The sequence below is a fragment of the Geotrypetes seraphini genome, chromosome 19, assembly GCF_902459505.1.
Source record: "Geotrypetes seraphini chromosome 19, aGeoSer1.1, whole genome shotgun sequence".
NCBI lineage: Eukaryota > Metazoa > Chordata > Amphibia > Gymnophiona > Dermophiidae > Geotrypetes > Geotrypetes seraphini.
In genome coordinates, this window is record NC_047102.1 from 111,076 (window position 1) to 134,702 (window position 23,627).

At 40.5% G+C, this 23,627-nt stretch overlaps 1 protein-coding gene across 1 annotated transcript in view; it reads right to left on the reverse strand.

Annotated features, from left to right (window-relative positions):
• The window catches only part of SPON1 (spondin 1), an 85,065-nt gene that overhangs the window by 25,430 nt on the left and 36,008 nt on the right, over window positions 1-23,627 (reverse strand). The window contains exons 7-13 of the mRNA XM_033928707.1: window positions 22,857-22,921; window positions 18,897-19,098; window positions 8,899-9,039; window positions 7,009-7,084; window positions 4,831-5,013; window positions 1,317-1,487; window positions 158-325 (exon numbers count right to left, since the gene is read on the reverse strand). Coding sequence (XP_033784598.1) covers window positions 158-325; window positions 1,317-1,487; window positions 4,831-5,013; window positions 7,009-7,084; window positions 8,899-9,039; window positions 18,897-19,098; window positions 22,857-22,921 — 1,006 coding nt within the window. The remainder of the gene's footprint in view (window positions 1-157; window positions 326-1,316; window positions 1,488-4,830; window positions 5,014-7,008; window positions 7,085-8,898; window positions 9,040-18,896; window positions 19,099-22,856; window positions 22,922-23,627) is intronic.

Below are 23,627 nucleotides of genomic sequence, written 5' to 3' on the forward strand. Positions count from 1 at the left end.
AAATGCTAGAAATCTGAAAGAAAGGTGGGTCAATGTTCAACTCGATTGAACCAGCCAGAAAGACTAGGCCGGTTCAATCAGCTATTCAAGCCTAACTGCTAGTTTGCAGTAGCACTTAACAGCCACACCAACTGCATCATTCAGTTAGTAGACTTACGACATTCTGGCATCATGCATTTATCCACTTCTGTTGTTTCGGTTTTGCACATTGATCCATCAGGTGGCGTCATCTTAATCATCCTGTCTCTCTTTTTCATGCCCATTCCACAAGTGGCACTGCATTCTTCCCACTCTCCCCATTCCGTCACAATGCAACTGCTGGGAGCTAGTGAAAATTTGACACAAAGAAAGTTGATAGCAATCGCATCTTTTAAAAAGTATTAACTTTATTATTTATGACATACAGTATATCGAGCTGAAAAGATGCAATATGAAATAGCAGACAGGAAACTGTGCACAGCTATAACTGCCATTCCTACTACTTCTTATAACATAAAATTGTATTTATATACCAGTATACACCTGGTAGTTCATTGTGGTTAACAGAATTATCTAAAAGGTGAACAGAACCAGCACATAGTACAAGAACAGTGATCTAAAGGCTGGGCAAAGTCCGAGAAGTGTACAGATACATAGAGCAAGAGTCTATCAAAAACTTATTGTACAAATGAATTTTTAGGTTTATGGTTTATTCTGTTTTACTGTACTGCCAAATTGATTTAAATACTACACAGTTTGAAAAGCAGCTCCATTTCAAATTAGGATAGGCATATGGCATTAATACCAGGAAATCAGGGTGAGCACATAGGTACCTCATTAATAATACTTCATTCTTCTTCTTCACTGTGTTATACCTCCTCCAGGAAGGTGGGAGTTACCACCTCCTGTGGAAATATAAAGCACAGTAGCTGATAGGGCAGTTTGGGGGGACTGAAAAGTTCTCAGCCCAACCAAGAAGAGAATGATGTGGATATGGTTCAATCAATGATCTGAAACAATGTCAAAACACAGAATTTCATTTCTGCACATTGTCACTTAACAAAATAAGATAATTCTCTTTTCGGCTACAGAATTTAGGAAGTTGGTTGATTGGGCTGAGAACTTTTCATTACCCCCTCGTAGATGAAAAAGAAGCATGTATTCCATTGAAGATAGGAATTTTTAATTGAGTCACTCCTAAGGAAAGAAGAGACCGATTACAGCCAGAAATGGCCTTCTATAAAGCCAAAGCTCCCTACGAAGTTTCAGAAGGAAGCAGTTGAAGTTGAAGGCAAGAAGGACATCCACAAATATCTTATATTAAAATCAACACTTACAACATTCCTCATTTATAATGCACTTTTCCGTTTCTTCGGTGGGTGTTTTACATACAGAACCATCCTCAGGGAATTGTTTCACGTATCTTTCTCTTGATCTCATGCCCATGCCACAGGACACACTACATGGGGACCAAGCGATCCATTCTGACATCATACAAGTAGAAGAATCTAAGAGCACAAGAACTTCAGCTGTAACTAGCATTAACTTATTCCAAAAATGCACAATCATTTCATATGTTTTCAAGATCACCTTAGTAAATAGCCAAAAAGAATCAGATATTATGAAAAGCAAACAATATTGACGAAAACACTTTCACCAAACAAAATGATGTATTCATGAACAGCACAATGCAGGCAGATAGCAAACTACAAACGGAGGAAAAAGCCTCAGACAAGGTGGTTAGACGTTCACCTCACTGGCAAAAAACAACACAGTACAGTGCTTATTTCATAGTAAGTGAGGTGAACGCCTAACCACCGTTATTCCACCATTGTGGTGGTGGGAGGACCCTTGTCTGAGGCTTTTTCCTCCGTTTGTAGTTTGCTATCTGCCTGCATTGTGCTACATCTTTTGACATAGTGCATTTTGTTTGGTGAAAGTGTTTTCGTCTTTAAAGATCACCTTAAACATTCTTCATTCAAATACTGTTAAAAGACATAAGAACATAAGAATAGCCTTCCTGGGTCAGACCAATGGTCCATCAAGCTCAGTAGCCCGTTCTCACAGTGACAAATCCAGGTCCCTAGGAATAGTATAGCAACATTCCATGCTAACAATCCAGAGCAAGCAGTGACTTCCCCCATGTCTTTCTCAAAAACAGACTGTGAACTTTTCCTCCAAGAAAATGTCCAAACCTTTCTTAAAACCAACTACGCTATCTACTCTTACCACAACCTCTAGCAATGTGTTTCAGAGCTTAACTATTCTCGGAGTGAAAAAATATTTCCTCCTATTGGTTTTAAAAGTATTTCCCTGTAAGTTCATCGAGTGAACCCTAATCTTTGTAATTTTTGATGGAGTGAAAAATCGATCCACTTGTACCTGTTCTACTCCACTCAGGATTTTGTAGGCTTCAATCATATCTCCCCCAGTCGTTTCTTTTCCAAGATGAAGAGCCCTAATCTTTTTAGTCTTTCCTCATATGAGTGGCGTTCCATCCCCTTTATCATCTTGGTCACTTTTCTTTGAACTTTTTCTAGTGCCGCTATATCTTTCTTGAGATAAGGAGACCAGAATTGAACGAAATACTCCAGATGAGGTCGCACCATAGAGCGATACAGGGGCATTATAACATTCTTAGTCTTGTTAACCATCCCTTTTTTAATAATTCTTAGCATCCTGTTTGCTTTTTGGCCGCCACCGTACATTGGGCAGACAATGATACCCAAATCCTTTTCTTGGGTGCTAACCCCCAAGGTGGACCCTAGCATTCGGTAACTGATTCGGGTTATTCTTCCCAATGTGTATCACTTTGCATTTGTCCACATTAAATTTCATTTTCTAGTCTCTATTTCAACTTCAGTCCTTCTACACCAGCATTCTTCAAAGCAAAGCTTGTGGGTCAGTGGTTGTGGCCATTCATACTCTGATTCTTATGGGAGCCAAGGATAATGAAGCCATTGTGACATCACTGATGTGACTGGCTCTTAGGCACTGGTGGAATGAGGCATTATGACACCACAATATCTGCTCTGGATACCAGAGACTGTCATTCTTCAGTGTCTATCTCAACTTCAGTCCTTCTACACTAGCATTCTTCAGAGCAAAGCTTGCGGGTCAGTGGTTGTGGCCATTCATACTCTGATTTTTCCCTCTTTCCTTAAAGAATGACATGAAGATGGTTTCCCACGGTTATCCGTGGGGACGGGAACGGTGATGAATTTTGTCACCATGTCATTCTCAAACACTCCCCATTTGTAAGCACTAAGTCCTGTATGGCCCCATCCCATGTTGGTTCCATTACTAATTGCTAGAACAGTTCTTCTTGTAGAGAATCCAGGATCTCCCTCACAATAGGGATACCCCAATCAACACCTGGCATATTAAAATCACCTATTAGTAATACTTCCCCCTTTACAGCTATATTTTGAATGCCTTAAATTAAACCTCTACCACTTCTTCCATCTGAGAATAAGGCCTGTTTATCACACCAATGTAGATACATTTTCTATTTCCTCTTTCCAGACAGACCCACAGTGCCTCTTTCTTACCCTGCAGATCTTGCAATTGTGTGGCTTTAATATGATCTTTAACATATAATGCCACTTACCCTCGTTTTCTTCCTACCCTGTCTTTTCTGAACAGATTATAGTCCAGTACAACTATATTCCAGTCATGATTCTCTATGAACCACATCTCTGTGATTGCCACTAAATCCGAATCTGCATTTTCTATCATCTGGTAACTATGATTTGCAGATGACACTAGCCTGTTCAAAGTTGCTAAAATGCATGCGACTGTGAAAAATTACAGGAAGACCTTAGGTAACTGGAAGACTGGGCATCCAAATGGCAGATGAAATTTAATGTGGACAAATGCAAAATGATGCACATTGAGAAAAATAACTCAAATCATACTTACAAAATGCTAGGGTTCACCTTGGGGTCAGCGCCTAAGAAAAAGATCAAGTTGTCATTGTACCTAATGTACGGTGGCAGCCAAAAAGCAAACAAGATGCTAGGAATTATTAGAAAAGGGATGGTTAACAAAACTAATTGCTGAATTGCTTAACAAATATTTCTGTTCTGTGTTCACAGTTGAAGCTCCAGGAACAGGACCACAGAAAACAAGACCACAGAAGTGGTAGACCCTGATTGATTTTCAAAGGATTATGTTCATGAGGAGCTCGCTAAACTAAAGATGGATAAAGTACTGGGGCTGGATGGTATATCCAAGGGTGAGAGGTCACAGTAGCCATTTGCAGAGGGGGGGGGCGCTACGATCACTGGGGATACAGGAGGACTTGCCTTAATCTCAGGATGAGGGTTGGAGATGGGGAGATATTGTTCTAGGGGAGGAGGACTTTGAATCTGGGGGGCTTGAGGATTCTTAGAAATTAAAAACTTGTTATGCAGGCCCCAGGTAAATATTAGCCAGGACCCACAAAGGCCATCCCAACCAAATTTACCCCTGACATTCAATGCTGCTACCCAGATATGGCCCGGCCTTAAATATCTAACCAGAAACAATCAGAGTTTAAAATAATGCCGACTGCTGCCAGCTGAATATAGGACGGAAAGTTTCTAAATTTTGCAAAACAAGTATATTTTCAGATTTGATTTCAAGTCTGCAATTGATGCAGTAGAAAGTGAAGTAATTTGTCCAGTGTCAACAAGATTTGAGCCCTGGTTTCTTGTTGCTTGAACTTCCTTGCTGTAGCAAATTTTAGATGAGGTTATTATAATCTATTGAGTGGTTTCTTCTTCAAAGGTGTTTTTCAGGCTTAAAAAAATTATTCCTTAATGCATTTATTAGTTGAACTTCCTACATATTCAGTTGTCCTTCAATTACCTTCTTCACTACAACCTGGTCCCATACATGGTTCAAAGTCCTGGGTATCTGGGCAGAGTACGCTGAGGTCCAGCTGTGCTTTCAGCATCCGTTGCCTCATCCTCTTCCCTTTATCACAGGTAGCAGAGCTGCAGGCAGACCAGGGTGACCAGTTTGAATAGATACATGTTTCTGGCGTATCATCTAAATAATTAAAACAAGAAATATGTTATCCAGTGTTTATCAGGTTTGTTTGGGCTGTTTTTTGTTTTTTTAAAAAAAACCCTGTAAGATGCTGTTTCATTTAGTAAAGATAAACACATAGTTTTACTTTATGTGAAAAATGTATTTAATATCACAAATGAAATGATGAATGCAATAGCATTCTAAATTAAGAATTCCTGGGTCATTGGTGCTAACACAATGACAAGGATTGCGCCTGTGCCCTCAAACCAGCCAGGGCGGTAAGTGTGGATTGGCAGGGATAGGGCTGTGGGCAGCACTAACAGGCCACAGCGCAGGTACCCTAAATGGGAGTTCTGGGTGTCTTTTTTGATTTGGGGCAGCAGCTGGAACAATCGAGCTTTGCAAATTACACTCAGTTCAGAAAGAAATTGAAAGCTTATTTGTTTACATCGGATGACAGTTAAGATACAGGCCAGCTCTAGCTCTTTCTTGCCTTATTAATCCTGAAACAGAGGTTCTCTTAATTTTGTAATCTACATTGAAGCCAGAGAAAACTGCAAAACAGAACAGAACTGCTCAAGTTTCAAGTTTATTAAAATTTGATGCAAACGCTAATAATATTGTTTCCAAAGCAAATTATATATATTAAAATCAGGGGTAACAGAGACTCATAATTATACGTACAAGGCCAAATTCCGAAGACAGACAGACAGAAACAGGATGAGAAGGGGTAGAACGAAAGGCGACATTAAAGGGTAACATGATAGGTCGGGGAAGAAAGAAAGAGTAGATCATTTTTTAAAATAAAATAATGAAAAGGTATTTCAATGCTAATATTATCATTGAATGAAGGTTTTAATTTTCAAAGGCATCTTTATAAAGAAAGGTTTTTCAATGAACTTTTAAATTTGTCTAATGTAGGTTTTTCTCTAATATAGAGTGAATTCCATAATTGTGGTGTGATGACCGAAAAGATGATAATAGTGCAATTTTATAGGAGATACGATGGGGCATTGGCAGCCAGTGTGTATTTTTTAGAACATAAGAACATAAACATTGCCTCTGCTGGGTCAGACCTGAGGTCCATCATGCCCAGCAGTCTGCTCACGCGGCGGCCCAACAGGTCCAGGACCTGTGTAGTAATCCTCTATTTATACCCTTCTATCCCCTTTTCCAGCAGGAAATTGTCCATGGAATGTTGCTACTCCGGATTTTTGCCAGGTACTAGTGACCTGGATTGACCATCATGAGGACAGGTCGGACCCAGTAACACTACTCTTATGTTCTGTGCTTAATGCTATCTCTTCAGTTGGCATTAACATAGCAAATGATGTTCAGGTCTATATCTGCCATCATTTACTATGTTAACACTACCTGAAGACATAGCATTAAGGACAGTTAGTGTGGCTAATGCCCTAAACCAAAGACACCCACAATTCCTCCTTCCCTGTGATTTACATACACCCTGGCCCTACTGCCCAACTCATGATACACACCCTGACCTCCCAAAACTATTACCCATTCCCTGATCCAAGCCCTGACCTTCCCGCCCTGTGAAAAACCTCCACCCAAACCCTGAACACCCCTAAGCAATAATGCCCTTGCTCCAACCAACCTCACCACTGCCAAGGATCCAAACTGACTCTCCTCCATCTCCCAAGACTTACCTGTGAGTATTCCTGGTAGTCTAGTGAATGGGGTGTGAATGATTCCCCTCTGCTGCTGTAAGTTGCAAACTGGTGGCTATGACATCATTTCCAAATAAGCAGGTGGGGGAGAGAGGAAGTAATATTGGAGGGGTAGAAAGATGCATGGTTAAAAAAAAAAAGAAAAAAAACAACAACAACCCTATGCTGTGCCAGTCCCAGCCTGATTGACAGCTGGGGCCCACATAACTCTTATTGGTAGGACATTTCAGCCCCTTATTTATTCAACCCTTGACCTTAATTGTATGTCTCTTGAGTTATTTCTAAATGAGCCAGATAGAAGGCTGTGCAATCCAGCGTATCTCACCTTCTTCCTTTTCTTCAGGAACAAGATCTGCAACAATATCATCTACGTTATCAGGTACAATGTTACACTGTTCTCCCTGGTAAAAAAACAAAAACAAAAAAACCCCACAGTAAAAGTTAGGTAATGAATTCAGAGCTATTTGCTCAAAACTATAACAAAGAGAACTATAGAAATAAAAAGCATGAGCAATTTTTACATTAAGGTTTAAGAACATAAGAACAGCCCTACTGGGTCAGACCAATGGTTCATCTAGCCCTGTCTTCTGTTTCCACAGTGGCCAATCCAGAAACCCAAAGAGTAGCAACATTCCAGAGCTGAGATTGTGATGTCATAATGTCTCATTCCACCAATGCCCAAGAGCTAGCCTCATCAGTGATGTACAATGGCTCACATAAGAACAGCCATAGTGGGTCAGATCAAATGTCCGTCTAATAATCCAGGTCACAAAAAACCCAAATAGTAGCAACATTCCATGCTACCGATCCCAGGGAAAGCAGGCAGGGGACAATGGGTCTAAGCTACCATCTCTGGCTTCTTCTCCTTGGTCCTGCCCAGTATCATGAGATGAAGTGAGAGGTTGTGGCAGTCATTTTGAAAGTCTGCCATGAAGGGGCATGAGCAAGGGGGTTGTACTTCTACCCCTGAAGACCCCCACTCAACTACCCAGGTATGTAAGTAGGCCCAGGGTGCACACCCCTTTCCAGGGGGTATCATGGCCTGCAGGTGGGGGAGAGAGGAAGTAATATTGGAGGGGTAGAAAGATGCATGGTTAAAAAAAGAAAAAAAAAAACCCCTATGCTGTGCCAGTCCCAGCCTGATAGACAGCTGGGGACCACATAACTCTTATGCAGGCCTGGCTGAATATCATCCAGACTCATATAAAAGATTTGGGCTGCCTGGAACTATGCCCTGAAATTCAGTGTTGGTGCCCATATCTGGCTCCGCACTGAATACTGATGCATAATTTAGCACTTGAAAAACAGTGACCACAATCAGCTGAATATCCATGAGATAGACTGTAGACGCTCACCCAGCACTGTCCTTAGGGTCTTTGAAGCCCACTCCAACCTACACAAACCATTTTGTCATTTGAAAGACACAGACTGTAAAAGTCTGTCTGATACTGTGGTGTACCTATCATATGTGACACCCAGGGCCCATCATTTTTAAGGGTATCCTGATAAATGTATTAAGCGATCTTTCAAGAGAGTACTGTACAATCATAGAGAGCGACTGCTTGAATATTCAGAGCCAGAGAAGGACCAGGATTTGTTGGACTGCACCTTACAACATTCCCAGCAGGCTAGACTGTTCAGTAGGCCATTTCAAATTGTATTAAAATTCTGATGTATTGCAATATCATAAATTCAAAGAGATTGTATGTCATTGGAGCTGTACAGTCAAGGAAGCAGCTGGGGCTTTGGTAAAACCTACACATCTCCAGATGTTCTCGGCGCACTAGCAGTAGGTCTGAATATAAGGAACATCACGAGAAATATACTTGCTTGTCCCATATCTCATGTGGGATTCTCCATGTGAATTTGCTGGTCTGGTTGCTGCCTTGATTCCAGGTCTGGTTCATGTTCTGTGCTTGGATTTGCCTGTGATTCCTGATCCTGAGCCCTGTCTAGTTTATCTTATGGATTCCTGGCTTCTGTCCCACCACTGGTATTACCCAAAGACTTTATGGCTCCTGATCCATGCCCAGTACTCTGCTCTGCCTGGGCCTAGACTCTCCAAGTATGTTGCTTTATAAGGCATCAGGGTCCCACTTACCAGGGTGACTTATGGAAATGTGTAATAATACACAACTTAATTTCAATCTATACATTTTCTGATATCATGTCTTCTACTGCAATTATTTCTAGCCTGTAAAAAAGAATTTATTACCTTTCGTGCAATTCTTTCTAGGATAACTCTGGCTACAGGTATGATGGGCCCACCTTCTGGGTCATAAAAAGGACTCTGGGGATGATCCAAACTTGTTAATGGTCTGATTTTTTCTTGAGGAACTGTAGGATTATTTGGGGACTGCAATAAGAAGAGAATAATAGTCATTGACACAGGTGAAAAATATTCTGAGCAATTGGCAATAAAAACCTCCTATAGACATGGTGGGCCATACACATAAAGTGAAGGCACAGCATGGACTGAGTTATTATGTTATGCATATTATATATAATTTACAAGTATATTTGCAGAATATTGCACACTTTTACACTTTCTTTGGAGATGTTGTAAATTGATGCAAAGGCATTTGTGAGCTCCAGGTGGTTTATAAGCACCTATGCTGTCTTTATAAGATAAAATAGATCCCTTTTTGAACTTTTCATAAAGGTAACTTGTTATAAAATTAGCTCTACAGAGGTTACTAAGGCACAAAAATGCTTCTCTGGTGCTTTAACAAAAATAACCCAGGGAAAGTAGAGGCATGCACTGATGTCTGCGCCAGGACAGTATGGATATCTAATTGGCATTTTTTTGGACTTCTAAAGCATGAATAGAGCTTCTAAAGTAACGTTAAACAGACTATACAGGGCATATGGTCTTTATCTGCTTTCAACTTTCTCTGTGGTCCAGATTCTCTAAACATCGCCGGTAAGTGCCCAAGTTCAGTAAAAATCACTGTTTAAATGAGTTTCAAGGTACCAACTGGTACCTAAAAAATTGGCATTGGAATTGCGTCTCTGTAGACATTTTAGGCTGCCTAATGCCACTGTGGGCATGGTAAATGCCAGAAGTGACGTTAGGTGGACTAAAGCAATTCACATCCAAGGTAGACCTTGAAAACTCTGGCCTACATTTCCAGCGCTTACCTCTGATGGAAGCGCAATTCTGCATGATTGAAATTGGATTGGCAGCCAAAAATGGCACTGGTTAGAGAATCCAGGCCTATATGTGTATATTTATTTGATTTTATTTAATGTTTGATTTATTGTTTAAATTATACAGAAAATTATACAAGGGTGAATCAAAAATTAAAGGCAATTGTTAAATTACTTGATAACCGGAACAGAGCTAGCAAAATGCAACATATGTACTCATACATTGCCTGTTTGATAATTCACCCACGCACAGTGCAGGGCTCAGTCTGTAGTCATGTAGCAGCCACGAGGTCAGAAACATGGATGCTCCACTGCAAAAGAACATCAAAGAACATTGTGCAGTAGTATGCTTTTGGGGGGCAGAAAGAGTGAAACCTGTGGAAATTCGTTGTCAGATATTGACTCAGTATGGACATGGCACAATGAATCAACAAAAGGTATATGAGTGGGTAAAAAGGTTTAAAGTGGGAAGAACATTGTGTACACAAGAGCACATTGACAGGGTGGATGCCTTGATTAGAGAAGACTGACAGATAAAGGTGTCTCAATTGGCTGCAAATTTGGATATCAGCTATGGATCTGCATTTGCCATAATGCATATTGACTTGGGATACAGGAAAGTCTGCACACAATGGGTTCCCAAACAGCTTACTGATCTGCACAAGCAACAGCGTGTGGAGATTGCGACCCAGTTGCTGAGATGGTATGAAGAAGATCCAAGTATTCTGGAGAAAATTGTCATGGGTGCATCACTGCGACCAGGAAATCAAAAGATAAAGCATGATGAAGTAAAGGAAGTGGTGTTCACATGGCTTTTGGAGCAGCCAAAAAATTTCTTCTCTGCAGGAATTCAGAAGCTAGTTGAATGATACAACAAATGTGTCATCATGTGGACAAATGATATGTTCAATTGCTCACAGTTACTTCTATTAAAGCTATTCAATGTATTTTGCCTTTACTTTTTGATGTGCCCATGTAATAGCTCTGTTAGTCCACTGCTAATTGTTGAAATACCATTTTGTCTATAACTTTAGCTAAAAGTTTCAGATTAGCAATCAGCCTATAACCTTTTCTTTCTGAAATGCCAGAAGATGATACTTTCAGAATAGGATGAATTCCATCTGGCTGGATTGGCTTTGGTTAATCATCAATAATAATGGAGTCAAGCCATGTGTAGGAATTTTGTTCCAAGTAGATGGAACTGGATCAAGCTCACAATGAGGAAATTTAAGAGTTCAGAAAGTGAAGTCTCTTTAGGAACTGGTGAATTTTCTCGGTCTAGAAAATCAGATCTAATTCAAGAGACAGCGGTATCAAAATCTCTCATATCCTGAGTACAATTTTGATTGTTCTTGGATAATACATTACGCAAAGTGAGAACGCTGTCCAAAGTGCACCTACAGATGGAGAAGTTGAAAAACATAGATTTGTTGGAGTTATCTGTCAAGTTTTTAAGAAGATGGAACAATTATTGGATTCTATTATCATTTTCTAATATTATTGTGAAATGATTTTCTTAGCTAACCTTATTTCATTATTGTAAGACTCCTGTAAATTTCTACATCAAGCAAAAAGATCGGATGTATGGTGCTTACGTCAACATTGTTCTAAATGTCTAAGTTGGTTTGTTGTTGTTTTTTTTTAAGATAGAGACCATCGTGATAACACCCGTTCTGTCTACTTTTACCCTGGAGTTTCTTTTTGAGTGGCACAATAACATCAATTCCCTTTTCTAGTGTTTCATCCCAAATATCTGTCTGATCTTTTAACATTTATGAGCAGAGTCCTCTGGAAACACCTTAAACAATGTAGGCAATTGTTATGTAGTCTTCTGGTTCAAATTTAGCCTTACTGGGTCAGACCAATGGTCCATCAAGCCCAGTAACTCGTTCTCACAGTGGCCAATCTAGGTCATTAGTACCTGACCAAAACTCAAGATGTAGCAATATTCCATGCTACCAATACAGGGCAAGCAGTAGCTTCCCCATGTCTCTCTCAATAACAGACTATGGACTTTTCTTCCAGGAACTTGTCCAAACTTTCTGGAGGAAAAGTCCATAGTCTGTTATTGAGAGAGACCCAATAAGGCTATTCTTATGTTCAACTAAAAATAAATAAATCTGAACCAGAAAACTATATAACAATTGCCTACACTGTTGAAGGAGTTTCAAGTTTATTTAAAAATTTTATAAACCGCCCAATCAGCCTTCTAGGTGGTGAACATTATGTTAAAAACATATATGGGGTAACTATACATCCCTTAAAACAATAATCATTATTTAAAACATTTAAAAACAATACAAAAACAAACAGGAACAAAAAAGGGAAGAAGGATAGAACTACAATTTATCAAGTAAGAATTGGCATTGGAATTTATCAAGTAAGAAAGAGAACGTATAGGGAAAGAACAAAAGGGAGGGTATCTAAAAATAGAATAAAACTATGTAGCCCTAAAAAGGGCTTTTAGGTCTCGAAAGCATCAAGAAAAAGAAATGTTTTTAATTTCATTTTAAAATGGTGAAGAGTTGATTCTTCCCGTAAGTGGACCGGAATATTATTCCAAAGAGATGGAGCGCTGACAGAGAAATAGTAGACCTCATAGTGTTGTTAAACTTCAGAGACAGAACAGATAGCAGATTTTTAGAAGATCTTAGAGTCTTAGAGAGCTATAGGGAATAAGAAGGTTATTAATGAATTCTGATTGACTATTTTGTCTAGTTTTAAAGGTTAGTAAAATAATTTTATATATGATTCTATGTTCAACCAGCAGCCAATGAGCTTTATAAAGGAGGGGAGTAACATGGTCTAACTTCTTAGCATTAAATATGATCTTAACTGCAGTGTTCTGTATAATTTGGAGTCTTCTTATTTCTTTTTTAGTTATGCCCTAATAGAGCACATTACAGTAATCAATACAGGAAATCACAAGGGAATGGATCAAGATATTCAGAGAAGTAGGCTCTAACACTTTGGATATGGATCTAATCATTCGTAGACAGGGTGAAACATTAACTGCATGGGTTAGGGACTGGCTTAGAGGTAGACTTCAGAGGGTAGTGGTAAACGGTACCCTCTCCGATATGACGGAGGTGATCAGCGGAGTGCTGCAGGGCTCGGTCTTGGGCCCGATCCTATTTAACATCTTCGTAAGAGACTTGGCTGAGGGGCTTCGAGGTAAAATTACATTATTCGCCGATGACGCCAAACTATGCAACATGGTAGGCAACCGCACAACAGATGAAAGCACAGTGCCCGACAAAAGCTCAATGCCCGACAGTATGACGCAGGACCTACTCCTGCTGGAGCATTGGTCAAAGACTTGGCAACTATGTTTCAATGCCAAAAAATGCAAGGTCATGCACCTTGGCGGCAAAACTCCATGCAGGACTTACACCCTAAATGGTGAGATCCTAGCAAGGACTATAGCAGAACGTGACTTGAGAGTGATCATTAGCGAAGACATGAAGACTGCCAATCAAGTGGAGAAAACTTCATCCAGGGCTAGACAAATCATGGGCTGTATCCGTAGAAGTTTCGTCAGCCGTAAGCCCGAGGTCATAATGCCGTTGTACAGATCCATGGTGAGACCCCATCTGGAATACTGTGTACAATTCTGGAGGCCGCATTATCAAAAAGATGTGTGGAGAGTTGAGTTGGTTCAGCGAATGGCCACCTGGTTGGTCTCAGGACTCAAGGATCTACCGTATGAGGAACGACTGGGTAAGTTGCAGCTGTACTCACTCGAGGAACGCAGAGAGAGGAGAGACATGATCGAGACATTCAAATATGTCACGGGCCGTATCGAGGTGGAAGAGGATCTCTTTTTCCTTAAAGGACCCATGGCAACAAGAGGGCATCCGTTGAAAATCAGGGGTGAGAAATTTCATGGCAACACCAGAAAATATTTCTTCACCGAAAGGGTGGTTGATCGCTGGAATAATCTTCCACAACAGGTAATTGAGGCAAGCAGCGTGCCAGATTTTAAGAAAAGATGGGATTGGCATGTGGGATCTCTTCATGGAGGTAGTTAGGGGATGGGCCATTAGTGTGGGCAGACTAGATGGGCCGTGGCCCTTTTCTGCCGTCATGTTCTATGTTTCTATGAACAACTGTGCTGATATGAAGATGATAATTGAGTTTACTGTCGAAAGTGATTCCTAGTAATTTTAAGAAAGACACAACTTGAAGAGATTGAGTTTTAAATGTAATGGGAGATAAAAGGGAAAGTCCTTCTTTGTTGGGACTCTGCTCAAAAAATGCTAAAAGATCAGACAGATATTTGGGATGAAACACTAGAAAAGGGAATTGATGTTATTGTGCCACTCAAAAAGAAACTCCAGGATAAAAGTAGACAGAATGGGTGTTATCACGATGGTCACTATCTTTAAAAAAACCCGAAACAAACCAACAACTTCAGGAAATTTTTCCTTCCTTCCCTTAGATGATCAAAACATACTATTTTAATGACAGCGTTAGATACCTTAGCCCTCTAAATTTGTCCTCTCCCAATTCCAATTGGAGGAGAAACCCATGGTACCATCAAAGGCTTAGACTCCTAAAAAGACAGTACAGAAGAGCAGGTCACCTATGGAGAAAATCAAAATCTCCCACTGACCTGTTAATGTGTAGATGCCTCCACAAAAATTAAACTATCACCTGATGGCAGCAAAGAAATCTTTCTTCTCCAACCTATTGCTTAAATCCCCTAATCCCTCTAGGGACCTCTACTCTATTTCCCACCAACATATGGTCAGACCCTTCATGCCCTCAGCTCTTCCATGATAAAATAGCTAAATTGCATCATACATTAATATCCCTCCGAACCAAGACTGATTCTTCCCCTACTATCTCTCCTTCCACAGGTCAGCTGAGTTGGTGCTCATTCCAGCTCTAGACACCCATTACATTACATTAGTGACTTCTATTCCACTTATACCTTGCAATTCTAGGCGGATTACAGAAGAAGATAACTGGACATTTTTAGGAAAAGTTACAGGATAAGGTGCTAATTACATAATTGAGAATTTGATTGGAAAATTACAAGATTGGAAACAATTAAAGAGATGTTTTAGTTTTTCTTGATAAATTTTCTGAATAGCAGGGTTTTAATTTCCCTTCGGACTATTTTGTAGTCAGATGTGGTTGTCAGTATGTTTGAGAGGTGGTGGTCTAGTTTTGTTGCTTGCGTTGCTAGTAGGCTGTCGTAAATCTTCTTGCGCTGTGTGCCTTTGATTGGGGAGGTGAGCAAATGGGGTTTGAGTTCTCCTAGGTCTGGTTGATTTGTTCCGGTTTAGGCGATCGATTAGGTAGGAGGGGGCGGTTCTGTTCATTACTTTGAATAATATACAGTAAAATTTGAAAAATATTTGTGCATGTGAGAGGAGCCAGTGTGAGTCTAGGTATGCGGTGGTGATGTGGTCATATTTGCTTAGTGAGTAGATCAGTCTGAGGGCTGTGTTTTGTACTGTCTGCAGTTATTTTGTCATACTTGCGGGGCATGGCAGGTAGAAGATTTTGCAGTAGTTTAAGAGTCCCAGGACTAGGGATTGAACTATGAGATGGTATTGCTCCCTGACTAAGAATTTTCTTATTTGTTTGAGGTTGCACATGATTCCAACCTTGGTCTTGTTGATTTGAAGTTGCATGGTGCAACATCTGTCTAACATTACCCCAAGGAGTTTTAGGGCAAGCTGTATCAGGTACTTTATACTGTTTATTTCTAATTCTGTTATGGTTGGGGTTATGTCCTTTTCTAATAGTAGAAATTTTGTTTTGTCTGTGTTCAGCTTTAATTTGAAGTCTTTCATCCATTTTTCTACTGTTTCTAGTGTTTATTTTTGCAGTTTTTCTGTTGTGGTGGGGACTGGTAGGTCAGAGGGCAGGAGGATACATAGTAACATAGTAACTTAGTAACATAGTAGATGACGGCAGATAAAGACCCGAATGGTCCATCCAGTCTGCCCAACCTGATTCAATTTAAATTATTATTATTATTTTTTTTCTTCTTAGCTATTTCTGGGCGAGAATCCAAAGCTTTACCCGGTACTGTGCTTGGGTTCCAACTGCCGAAATCTCTGTTAAGAATTACTCCAGCCCATCTACACCCTCCCAGCCATTGAAGCCCTCCCCAGCCCATCCTCCACCAAACGGCCATACACAGACACAGACCGTGCAAGTCTGCTCAGTACTGGCCTAGTTCAATATTTAATATTATTTTCTGATTCTAAATCTTCTGTGTTCATCCCATGCTTCTTTGAACTCAGTCACAGTTTTACTCTCCACCACCTCTCTCGGGAGCGCATTCCAGGCATCCACCACCCTCTCCGTAAAGTAGAATTTCCTAACATTGCCCCTGAATCTACCACCCCTCAACCTCAAATTATGTCCTCTGGTTTTACCATTTTCCTTTCTCTGGAAAAGATTTTGTTCTACGTTAATACCCTTTAAGTATTTGAACGTCTGAATCATATCTCCCCTGTCTCTCCTTTCCTCTAGGGTATACATATTCAGGGCTTCCAGTCTCTCCTCATATGTCTTCTGGTGCAAGCCTCCTATCATTTTCGTCACCCTCCTCTGGACCGCCTCAAGTCTTCTTACATCTTTCGCCAGATACGGTCTCCAAAACTGAACACAATACTCCAAGTGGGGCCTCACCAATGACCTGTACAGGGGCATCAACACCTTCTTCCTTCTACTGACTACGCCTCTCTTTATACAGCCCAGAATCCTTCTGGCAGCAGCCACTGCCTTGTCACACTGTTTTTTCGCCTTTAGATCTTCGGACACTATCACCCCAAGGTCCCTCTCCCCATCCGTGCATATCAGCTTCTCTCCTCCCAGCATATACGGTTCCTTCCTATTATTAATCCCCAAATGCATTACTCTGCATTTCTTTGCATTGAATTTTAGTTGCCAGGCATTAGACCATTCCTCTAACTTTTGCAGATCTTTTTTCATATTTTCCACTCCCTCTTCGGTGTCTACTCTGTTACAAATCTTGGTATCATCTGCAAAAAGGCACACTTTTCCTTCTAACCCTTCAGCAATGTCACTTACATACATATTGAACAGGATTGGCCACAGCACCGAACCCTGAGGGACTCCACTAGTCACCTTTCCTTCCTTCGAGCGACTTCCATTAACCACCACCCTCTGGCGTCTGTCCGACAGCCAGTTTCTGACCCAGTTCACCACTTTGGGTCCTAACTTCAGCCCTTCAAGTTTGTTCAACAGCCTCCTATGAGGAACTGTATCAAAGGCTTTGCTGAAATCTAAGTAAATTACATCTAGCATATGTCCTCAATCCAGCTCTCTGGTCACCCAATCAAAAAATTCAATCAGGTTCGTTTGGCACGATTTACCTTTTGTAAAGCCATGTTGCCTCGGATCCTGTAACCCATTAGATTCAAGGAAATACACTATCCTTTCTTTCAGCAACACTTCCATTATTTTTCCAACAACTGAAGTGAGGCTCACCGGCCTGTAGTTTCCTTCTTCATCCCTGTGACCACTTTTATGAATAGGGACCACATCCGCTCTCCTCCAATCCCCAGGAATCACTCCCATCTCCAGAGATTTGTTGAATAAGTCTTTAATGGTGATGTCATCTGCGTAGCTATATGATGTGACTCCTAGTTTGTCTAAATTGGACCCAAGGGAGGCTATAAAGAGGTTGAAAAGCGTTGGTGATACTGTGTTTCCCTGAAAATAAGACAGTGTCTTATATTCATTTGGGGCCCAAAAAAGGTACTAGATCTTATTTTTGGGTAGGGCTTATTTTTTTCATGTACATTATCATCCCTCTCTTCCTCTCCTTCACCCCAATTCTTCCTCTTTGCTTTTCCCCACATGTGCAACATCTTTCCTCCCCTCTCACCCATCCCCTTGTGCCTTCTCTCTGCAGTATCTTTCTATCCCTCCATCCATCCCATCCCCCTGTGCAGCAGAACTCTTGTCCAGCTTCCATCCTTCCCTCCCTCCCTCCCATCCCCCTGTGCAGCAGAACCCTTGCACAGCTTCCATCCTTCCCTCCCTCCCATCCCTCGTGCTGCAGAACCATTGAGCACCCGCCGCCATCTGTGCCATGCAGCAGAACCACCGATGACCCTCCATTCTTCCTTCCCAACCGATTCCCGCTGACCGCGACCATAAATACCTTTCTGCAGAGGAGCGTCAGGCCAGCAGCACTCACAGGCTGCTTCATGGCCTTCTCGCTGGGGCCGTCTGTGTACTGATGAAATGCAAGGTTATGAATTTGGGCTGTTTAGGGCGTGAAGAACTTTTGTGCATGACAGAAGAGCGGGATTTGGGTGTGATTGTATGTGATGATCTTAAGGTGGCTAAACAGGTTGAAAAGATGACAGCAAAAGCTAGAAGGATAGGTTGCATAGGGAGAGGTATGGCCAGTAGGAAAAAGGAGGTAATGATGCCTCTGTATAAGACTGGTGAGACCTCATTTAGAATATTGTGTACAATTCTGGAGGCTGCACCTTCAAAAAGATATAAAAAGGATGGAGTTGGTCCAGAGGAAAACTACTAAAATGGTATATGGTTTTCATCAGTGGGTGTATGGGGACAGACTTAAAAGATCTCAATCTGTATACTTTGTAGGAAAGGCGGAAGAGGGGAGATGATAGAGACATTTAAATACCTACATAATATAAATGTGCATGAGTTGAGTCTCTTTTATTTGAAAGGAAACTCTGCAATGAGAGAGCATAGGATGAAGTTAAGAGGTGATAGGCTCCGGAGTAATCGAAGGAAATACTTTTTTACAGAAAGGGTGGTAGTTGCATGGAACAGTCTCTCGGAAGAGGTGGTGGAAACAGAGACTGTGTCTGAATTCAAGAAGGCGTGGGAAAAGCACGTGGGATTTCTCAGGGAGAGAAAGAGATAATAGTTACTGCGGATGGGCAGACTAGATGGGCCATTTGGCCTTTATCTACCGTCATGTTTCTATGTTATTACAGTAGTACTGAAGATTGCATAGATTGTGTATTTTGCTGCTAAGCTATCAAACTGGTCCATGTGCATTAATAGTTTAACAAAAATAATTCTGAGCACCTTATAAGTCACCCCATTGTCAGTGCCTGCATCCCATGGGATTAGATCTTGGACCACTTTTTGAACCCAGCCACATTCTTTGGTACAGAGGTCCTCAGATGACAACCCTACGTTCCAGTCAGGACTTGGGCCAAGCATGGTGAGAAAGGACAGCAGATGTCGGGTCCTATCCACAGAAAATTCAGCTGAGGGTGCAGCTCTCCTGCAAAGAGAAATCATGAGGCAAAATGAGAACATAATTCGAAAATCTACACAGCATCAAATTGTACATTATGTCTGATTTATTTCATTCTATATTCTGCTTCTTGTTCATAGGGATCACAACAGATTATAAAGAATCAGTTAATCTGAAATAAACATTACAGACATCATAATGCAGATGGATGAGGTCAATTTGATTAAAGAGCTCAGAATGAGTTGTTTTTTAATGGATTTTACTGTTTCATCTTACTATAATTTAAAGATTCATCTTGAAGGTAAAAATAACATGAACTAAATAACTAGGTATGAATGCTGTATTAAAAAAAATCAATATGAGGCTTGGGATGCTGCTACTATTTGGGTTTTTGCCAGGTGCTTGTGACTTGCATTGGCCTCCGTGAAGATGCACCATTGGTCTGACCCAATAAGGCTATTCTAATGATCAATATGTTTTTCAAAGTACAAGGGTATGCTGAAAAGTTCTCAGCCCAACCAACCATCCTCCTAAATTCTAAGCATTATTTTGCCACTGTAGATGAATAATAATAATAATTTATTTTTATATACTGCCTAACCAGCAGTTCATAGCGGTTTACACAATTAGGAACTCAGCATACAACATAATAATAACATCATACATAATAAAATCTGAGAACTAATATAAGCATTAAAACTAATGAATAAGGATAACATAATATCAACTAAAATAAGTGCAGATAAAAAGATAAAAAGTACATATAACTACATGATAATATGAAAATTAATAATGTATATTATATTGTTTAAATAAGTGGGTTTTAAGATCTTTTCGAAATTGATAGTAAGTAAGAAATGGAGAAACAAGAAGATTCAAACATGAATTCATTAATCCTGCTTGGAATGCTAAGATCCTATCCAAAAAATTTTTGTGATGACATGCATTTGCTGAAGGAAAATAAAACCAACAAGATCTACGGATATTTTTCTTAAAAATATAAAAACTAAAATGAGAAACAAGGTAAGCCATTGCTAAACCAAATAAAACTTTAAAACAAATGCATCCAAATTTAAATAACACTCTAGCCTCAAACAGTAGCCAGTGAAGCTTTTGATAATATACACTGATATGATCGTGTTTTTTCAAATTAAAAATTAAACAAATAACTGTATATTGTATGGTTTTTAATTGGCTAATGGTTATTTTATATGATCCCAGATAAATAACATTACAATAATCCAAATAAATAACATTACAATAAATAACATTACAATAAATAACATTACAATAATCCAATAGTCCAATATTGAAGATTGGACCAGGATTTTAAATGATATAAAATCAAAATATTTCCTAAGAACATAAGAATTGACGCTGCTGGGTCAGACCGATGGTCCATCCTGCCCAGCAGTCCTCTCACGCGGCGGCCCCAAGGTCAAGACCAGTGCTCCAAATGAGTCCAGTCTCACCAATTTAGCATGAACTTGTCCAACTTTATCTTGAAACCCCGGAGGGTGTTTTCGCCTATAACAGTCTCCTGAAGAGCGTTCCAGTTTTCTACCACTCTCTGGGTGAAGAAGAATTTCCTTACATTTGTATGAAATCTATCCCCTTTCAACTTTAGAGAGTGTCCTCTCGTTCTCCCTACCTTGGAGAGGATGAACAGTCTGTCTTTCTCTACTAAGTCTATTCCCTTCAGTATTTTGAATGTTTCGATCATGTCCCCTCGCAATCTCTTCTTTTCAAGGGAGAAGAGGCCCAGTTTGACTAATCTCTTGCTGTACAGCAACTCCTCCAGCCCCTTAACCATTTTAGTTGTCCTTCTCTGGACCCTTTCAAGTAGTACCATATCCTTCTTCATGTACGGTGACCAGTGCTGGATGCAGTACTCCAGGTGAGGGCGCACCATGGCCCAGTACAGCGGCATGATAACCTTCTCGGATCTGTTCGTGATCCCCTTCTTGATCATTCCTAGCATTCGGTTTGCCCTTTTTGCCGCCGTAGCACACTGTGCAGTTGGCTTCATGGACTTGTCGATCAGAACTCCCAAGTCCCAAGTCCCTTTCCTGGGAGGTCTCTCCAAGTACCACCCTGGACATCCTGTATTCGTGCATGAGATTTTTGTTCCTGACATGCATCACTTTGCACTTATCCACATTGAACCTCATTTGCCATGTCGCTGCCCATTTCTCGAGCTTGATTATGTCCCATTGCAGATCTTTGCAATCCCCCTGTGTCTTCATTACTCTGTATAATTTCATATCATCCACAAATTTAATCACCTCGCTCGTCGTACCAATGTCCAGATCGTTTATAAAGATGTTGAAGAGCACAGGTCCAAGAACTAAGCCCTGCGGCACCCCACTAATGCTCTTCCAGTCTGAGAATTGTCCATTTATCCCCACTCTCTGTTTCCTATGCTCCAGCCAGTTTTTAATCCACGTGAGTATTTCACCCTCGATTCCATGGCATGCAATTTTCTGAAGTAGTCGTTCATGTGGAACTTTGTCAAGCGCCTTCTGAAAATCCAGATATACAATGCCAACCGGGTTGCCCTTGTCTATCTGCCTGTTTACTCCCTCGAAGAAGTGCAGCAAGTTTGTCAGGCAAGATCTGCCTTTACTGAAACCGTGCTGGATGGTCCTCATCAGATCGTGTCTTTCAAGGTGATCAATGATGCGGTCCTTTATCAGCGCCTCTACCATCTTTCCCGGTACCGAGGTCAGACTCATTGGTCTAATAGTACACAGCTTCTAGAGGACAATAAAACATCTCGTAACCAGTGAATCTGTATGGACCTTAAAAGATAAGGACCGATCTAAAATAATCCCTTAATCATGCTTATATAACTTCATTTCCAAAAGGTTAAGAACAGAAAAAAAGAGATACAGACCTCACCATGGCTTCTAGTTCAGAGCAAATGGATGTCTCCTTACACAATGGTGACCTCATTGTGAGATCATCAAGGTGCACCTGGAAGGTAGAATGCCACTAATAAAATAGGAATATGTGCGGGGTAGCTCAGGTTTTTATCAGATAGCATGAGAGTAAACCCAGGCTGAAAGCCCACTTTTATGAAGCTGCGTTTAAGTCTTACCCTGCCAACTTCTAAAGCACCCTTATCTGTTGTCATTCCCTCTTACTACCCTACCCTCTCTACCTTGTAATTCCCACCTAACTATCATGTATAAATTCACCTTTGTCTTCTATGTCTGTCATAATTAGATTATAAGCTCTTTTGAGCAGGGACCATCTCTTGCGTGTTTCATGCATCTGGTAGCGCTTTAGAAATAATAAATTGTAGTAATAAATACACTGGTAGAGAATTTCCATTTAAGAAGTCTGAGCAGTCAGCTAGTAGAAATTTTAAGCAGCTGAGTCATTACATACAAGCAGGGTTAACCCTTTCACTCTATTTAATTATTCTGGTTACATGTGATTTTGGATTACAGCACCATTTGGCAGCACCATGGATGCAGTTAAGATGCTGTTGGAGTCTTGGGGAGGATGAAGAGGTTTAGGAGTGGTTGATTTGGGCAGGTTCATTGCCTATTCCAAGCAGGGCACCATTTCTCATTCATTTTGTCTTTTTCTTATTTCATTTCATTTAGTTTTAATAAATTAAAGAAACAACAGAGGAAACAAGAAACTAAAATTTTCAGTGACGTTCCCAATCAAACACTATAGTAAAGAGCATTTTGAAAAATACAGGAAATACACTACAGAAAACCCTAGCAGCCATATGTGGAGAAATGTAGAGAAATGAATTGCTATCAACTTACACATTGAGAGGTTGCCAGGCAGGCCACTGCGCTTTGGCTTTCACAACAGTTAACACGTCATCTCCCTGCAAATACAAGAAAACAGTCTATCACCTTCCTTCTGCTAATAATCTCAATCTACAAAAATACACATGGGTCACTTTTCAAAGTGAAATGTATGGATAGCTGCTGCCTTACTAAGGTATTTCCCTTAGCAAGGACCAGCCATGAATATTCAGTAGCATCATCTGAACAGTGCCGCCGAAAATTCACATAGAATGCTTTGGCTTAACCTGGTATAACTTGGTCACTAGCAATATTCAGACTAGTCCATGGATAATAACCTGATAATGACAGAAATGCCTTTTTGTCATGTCGTCCTAAGTTTATCTGGGCAATTCCTGGATAGCAAACTAAACTAAACTAAACTAAACCTTAAGTTTATATACCACATCATCTCCATGGAAGTGGAGCTCGGCACGGTTTACAAGAACTTAAATATAAGAAGAGAAAGGAAAAGCTTTACATGAGCTTATATATAGAAAGGAAGAGTAAGGGGGAAAATAGAATTACATTTTAGAGAAGAGCCAAGTTTTCAGTTGCTTGCGGAATAATTGGAGAGAGTCCAGGTTCCGCAGCGGGATAGTAAGGTCGTTCCAGAGATCTGTGATTTTGAAGAGAAGAGATTTTCCCAGTTTACCTGCATAGAGAATACCGTGTAGAGAGGGGAAGGATAGTTTATATCTATTGGCGGGTCTGGTGGAGTCAGGATTCGAGGAGTAAAAGGATAGT